Source organism: Sinocyclocheilus anshuiensis, unplaced genomic scaffold (genome assembly GCF_001515605.1).
Source record: "Sinocyclocheilus anshuiensis isolate Anshui unplaced genomic scaffold, SAMN03320099.WGS_v1.1 scaffold351, whole genome shotgun sequence".
Classification (NCBI taxonomy): domain Eukaryota; kingdom Metazoa; phylum Chordata; class Actinopteri; order Cypriniformes; family Cyprinidae; genus Sinocyclocheilus; species Sinocyclocheilus anshuiensis.
Genome location: NW_015552551.1, coordinates 573905 through 579304, shown reverse-complemented (window position 1 = coordinate 579304; position 5400 = coordinate 573905). Strand labels below are relative to the sequence as shown.

The following is a 5400-nucleotide window of genomic DNA, read 5'->3' as shown; positions in this document are numbered from 1 at the left end:
CCGATTCAGCCCGAGTGGAGGAACCTTTGCACTTCCGGAACAAGAGCCTTCCAGACCAGAAGATGGCGCTTGTGCTGCTCCTCTTCTTCGATCTGTTTCCACCTCAGAGGGAGACTTCCAGCCCAGCCCCTCTGCTCCCTCCATCTCCCAGACTTCTGAGGGCGCAGAAGCAACGACGACCCCAGGGGCCAGTCAGCATGACCAGACGTTCTCTGCACCAGTAGATGCTGGACCTTCCAGCAGCATCAGTTCTCAGGGTGCCACAGGCTCCTCAGAAAGTCTTCAGTCCCAAACAGGAGAGCCTCTGTCCCCGTTAGTCTTCCCACGTAAAGCACCTTTCAGTCGGGGACGCCTGAGGCTCCTTTCCTTACGATCTATGGAGGAGCCTCGCATGGCACCACCTGTTAAAGAGCGCTTCCCGATCCTCAAACACATCCTCAGCTTTATGAAGGACATGGTCATTAATGAGAGCAGGTATTTTCACCTCATTATGTAAATGGATAGATGTATGATGCTATGATTCAACAGATTTCGATGCATAAACTTAAAGGGATGGTTCACCCTCATGTTGTTCCAGACCTGTATGAATTTTTGTCTTCTGCTGACTCAAAAGAAGATAGTTTGAAGAATGTTGGTAACCAAACCATTGCTGCTCCCCCTTGACTTCCATAGTGTTTTTTCCCCCTTACTATGGAAGTCAGTGGGGACCAGCAGCCGTTTGGTTACCAGCAATATCTTCTTTTATGTTCCACAGAAGAAAGAAAATCATACATTTGGAACAACATGAGGTTGAGTAAATAATGACAGAATTTTCATTTTTGGGTGGACTATCCCTTTAAAGCGATAGTTCAGTTTACTCCCACTCATGTCATACTAAACCTTTGACTTTCTGTTACGCTGTAACAAAAGTAAATACTGTGCTGTTCTGATGTCCTGTTGGCTCTTCTACACAATATTCCACACAATAAAGGGGAATAGTGACCAGGGGCTCCAAAAATAATGACCATTAAAGTATTATATATTACATTAAAGTAGGTCTTACAACTTGTTCGCTTCTGAAACAGTAAAATAGCTTTGTGACTGAAATTACAGCCATTAGTTGCTGAAATATTATGTATACTTTAATATGCATGTTTGATCCATGCAGCAAAATTTGTTGCATTTTTGTAGCACTGTTTTTTGTACACTTTACTGTACATTTGAGACCAGTAGTGATTTTTTTTTTGCATTAAATTATAATGCATTTGATAAATGTTATTTAATTTAATTAAAATGTTTCTGTTTGAATATATTTTACAATGTAATTTCCTGCGATGGTGAATCTGAATTTTCAGCAGCCATTACGTCAGTCTTCAGTGTCACATGATCCTTACGAAATAATTCTGATTAAGTTGGTGCTTTAAAAACATTTTTATTATTATCATTATTGAAGGCAGTTGTGCTGCTTAATATTTAAAAGTATTAATTTCTTACTTAAAATGTGTATATGTTTTTACATTTTATATATAATAATTTATTTAAATTGAGTCAAAAGTTGTTAGAGTAGTTGTAGTGTAGTTAGTGCTGAGTTAGTAAATATTTCTTATTCATTTTGTTTCATAATGTTTCTTTGTTTTGTTAAAAAAAACTCAAAAACTTTTCCAGGTTTATTTGTTTATTTCTAGACTGAGTGTGTACTTATGGTGACTTTTCCGTGTGTGTTCAGTGTTCTTCATACTCTGGCTCTGAAGAAGGCGCAGGCTCTGAGTGTGTGTGAGGTGCTGGAGCTCGTGCAGCAGTGTATACTCACCCTGGGGAAACCACACTTCTTCCAGGCACCCTGTATTTTGTTTCTCCAGGAACTCTTGGCGTGTCAGAAAGATTTCACCAAGTATGTTACTTAAAAAACCATTGTCATTTCTGATGGTACTAATATCTGACTGCTGTTCTAATATCATTATTGTAACTCGGTCTGTCTGTCTTTCTCAGTTACTTTTCCCAGTTGGCGGGCAGTGGGCAGGAGATGAGGGAGCTGGTCAGGCACTCGTATCATCTGCTTGTTCTCATGCTAGTAGAGGCCGTGCAGGGCTTCAATGCACTGAACGAGAAGTGGGTTCTCTCTGCTCTGTTTTTAAATATTGAATTTGAATTTTGAAATCATTGTGTTTTTTGGAAGTTACTAATAATAAATATGCTACACAAGGACTGCCATTACATTCCTGATGAATCAAGACAACCTCTGTAGTCCTTGGACAACAATTTTTTCTTTATGTCTTATGTCTGCTATGTCTTCTTTATGTCCTTAGGGTCCTGCTGCCTGCCCTGTCATGCGTGCAGACATGTCTGCTGCATTTGCTGGATATGAGCTGGGAATCAGAAGATTTGTCACTGTTTCTGGACATCAAACTGCCTGATCTTCTGCTCACCATGTCCCAAGAAAACATCAGTGTGCACGATATTGCCATCAGGTATGAGACGGGGATCAGAACACATATGCTGTGCTAGGGATGTAGAGACTCGAGCCTTTATGTGGCCATTCAGCCAAAAAAAAAAAATCAAACACCTGGTTGAGAAACACTGTTTTAGAGTTCACATTATTATTAAAACGGGATGTTCTTAAAAAAAAAAAAGACACATGAAGTGTGCCAGTCGCTAGTGTGCATCTTGAGATCAGGGGAGTGAGGTTTTACCCGCACAGCTCTTAGCAGCTGGCCTCCGTTGTAAGAAAAGGTCTGTTGTAATATATTATATATGTATATTACATATACGTATATGTGTGTGTTAGGGCTGCTCAATTCTGGCAAAAATCATAATCGCGATTATTTTGGTCAATATTGTAATCACGATTATGAGTGGGCCACGTGACCAAAACTTTATATGAGTGATTTATTTAAAGATGGCGATATATGTCAAATATATTTTTTCTGTGAATAAGGTTGCTATGACATCTACATTTTAGAGACATTTAGAGAAATTTCACAATTCTCAATACCACAGCAGAATACTAGGGTAACTAATATTAGTTAAAAAAAAATAAAGTCCTCAAAAATGATTGAAAATAATTAAACAGTCAGTAATAATAAAAAAAAAAGCAAAGGACAAATACAATAGAAAAAAAAAGATACAAATAGAACAAACAGGTCATTTAAGTTTTTTATGCAAGTCTAAAGTATTCAACAGCCTATGACAGAAATTGAATAATTGAATTTAAAATAAAAAGTCATTTTCTTCACTGTAAGAATTAAACTTCCTTTGTTTCTTAGCATGCTGTCACTTTAAGAGCCGCACAAATCCAATTTACTGTTACGCAAGTATTTTAATTCTCAACTGTTTTCGTTCATATATTACATAACCGACAAGGGTTTATGTGAATAATCACCAAGCGCTGCATTTTGACACATTTTTGCGTGCATTTGACCGTTTAGGCGCGCCTTCAGTCCATGTTCTGTTTCGTCTCTGAGCGCGTGCACAGAAAGCCTCCTGAGGAACAGCGCAAGTTCTCTTTTGTGCTTTTAAAACATGAATAAATCTAATAAACTTTGATAAATCAAGCACGTCCCAATTTTTACTGATTTGCACGTGAAATTGGGCTTTTATGGAGGAGCAAAAGCGCACCACTGGAAAGGGGTGCAATAATCGTTTTATCTCGATTATTGTAATTTCATAATCGTTGGAGGTCGAAATCGAAATTGTATTGTAAAGTTGTTGAAGACATCTTGAGGGCACATTTGGTGAGCTTCGTTGTTGTGATTCTTGTGTTTTTGACACTGTTAAGCTTCACTTAATCCTGATCTCACAATCTAGGCTTAAATGTATCCTGTGTTTTATTTGGCTTCTCGTTTGTCCTTTTCTCCATGTGACATGGTGTAGTCAGTGGACGGAGGAGGATGAGATCGCTGACTACGAGAGGAACTGTGAATGGATGGATGAGTGTTTGGATGGCATGTTTGAGAAGTGGTTTGACAAGATCAGCCAGGCCTCAGTGGAGGACAAGAGAAAGGTACAGATATCAAATCAAATAAATGTTTTCCTGTGCAATAAAACTGTAGCTCACAAAAGACTAATTACTTTTTTAATCAATAATGGAGACAATTAAATAAGAAGACAGCTGAATCAACACAAAAACTAACCTTTGGGTGGATGTATAGCATTATTATTTATGTATGTAATGTTTATTGAATGTATTCCTGCAAACCTTTTTACGTCATGACTCAATGTTTAATCTCTGCAAACACAAGCAAATGTCATCACCCATCAGTGACTAATCATAAGACAGTCCCTTTATTCAAGCAGAACAAATATTTGGATTCAGTTTAGTTTTAGAATATGAAATGGAGGTGTTTGCTTAGTCTTTTTTTAGTCAGTCTAATATAACTGTGAAATGTCTTTTGCCCTCTGCAAACGCACAGACAGATTTGACATATTTAGACACAAGTTAAGTTGCAAACTGCCCTAAAAATAATGTTATTTACAAAGAACCTCATATGAAACTAAACATATATTGTGCATTCTTGGTGCTCTTTCACTGACTTTTGCAGATGCACATGTTCATTGCACGCTACTGCGACCTGCTGAATGTGGAGATTTCATGTGACGGCTGCGAGCGGATCGCACCATGGCATCGCTACCGGTGCCTGCAGTGCACAGACATGGACCTGTGCAAGACCTGCTTCCTCAGTGAGTCACACCATCACAGTCAGCAATAGCTTACACTATAGTGAAGTGTTAATGAAACTTTCCATTTATTTATTGCATTCACATTAAGTTAGTGACTACACAAATCATTTATTGCAGCAGTATATTTCTCGCACACTTGATCAGTTGGAGTGCGAATATTGAAGAACTCCGTTCTCCTTGTTCAGGTGGTGCTAAACCAGAAGGCCATGAGGATGACCATGAGATGGTAAACATGGAGTATGCTTGTGACCACTGCCAGGGCCTTATCGTGGGCAGCAGGATTAACTGTAATGTCTGTGAGGACTTCGATCTCTGCTTTGGTTGTTACAATGCCAAAAAATACCCAGACAGGTAATACACATCCCACATAAGTGAGAAGACCACTAAAGGCAACTAAACAATGAACTTGAAAATACAAAAAAATTTTCAAACCAAAACTATCCACATCAAGTCAGATACAAAACTTTAATCTATTTATGGCAAAAAGAATTGGATACCTCGAATGAATGAATGAATGAATAAATTTCACATCTGGTTATTTAGAGATGCAAATCCTCTTTTCCTACCTACTTGCATACCTCTATTTTGCATTTTAATGTATTTTTATTTTGTTTTTGTTTTTTCAATATATTTAAATTTCATAATTTTTAATATCTTTTTTTACTTGTTTGTTTATAGTTTTATATTGTATGTTTTTATATATTTTCTTTTGTTGGCGTTTTATTATATATATATATATATATA

At 37.6% G+C, this 5400-nt stretch overlaps 1 protein-coding gene across 1 annotated transcript in view; it reads left to right on the top strand.

Annotated features, from left to right (window-relative positions):
* LOC107664397 (zinc finger ZZ-type and EF-hand domain-containing protein 1-like) overlaps positions 1-5400 on the top strand; it is a 48261-nt gene that overhangs the window by 21647 nt on the left and 21214 nt on the right. The window contains exons 30-36 of the mRNA XM_016454954.1: positions 1-474; positions 1706-1870; positions 1969-2088; positions 2286-2447; positions 3850-3979; positions 4518-4656; positions 4842-5007. Of these exons, the coding sequence (XP_016310440.1) occupies positions 1-474; positions 1706-1870; positions 1969-2088; positions 2286-2447; positions 3850-3979; positions 4518-4656; positions 4842-5007 (1356 nt within the window). The remainder of the gene's footprint in view (positions 475-1705; positions 1871-1968; positions 2089-2285; positions 2448-3849; positions 3980-4517; positions 4657-4841; positions 5008-5400) is intronic.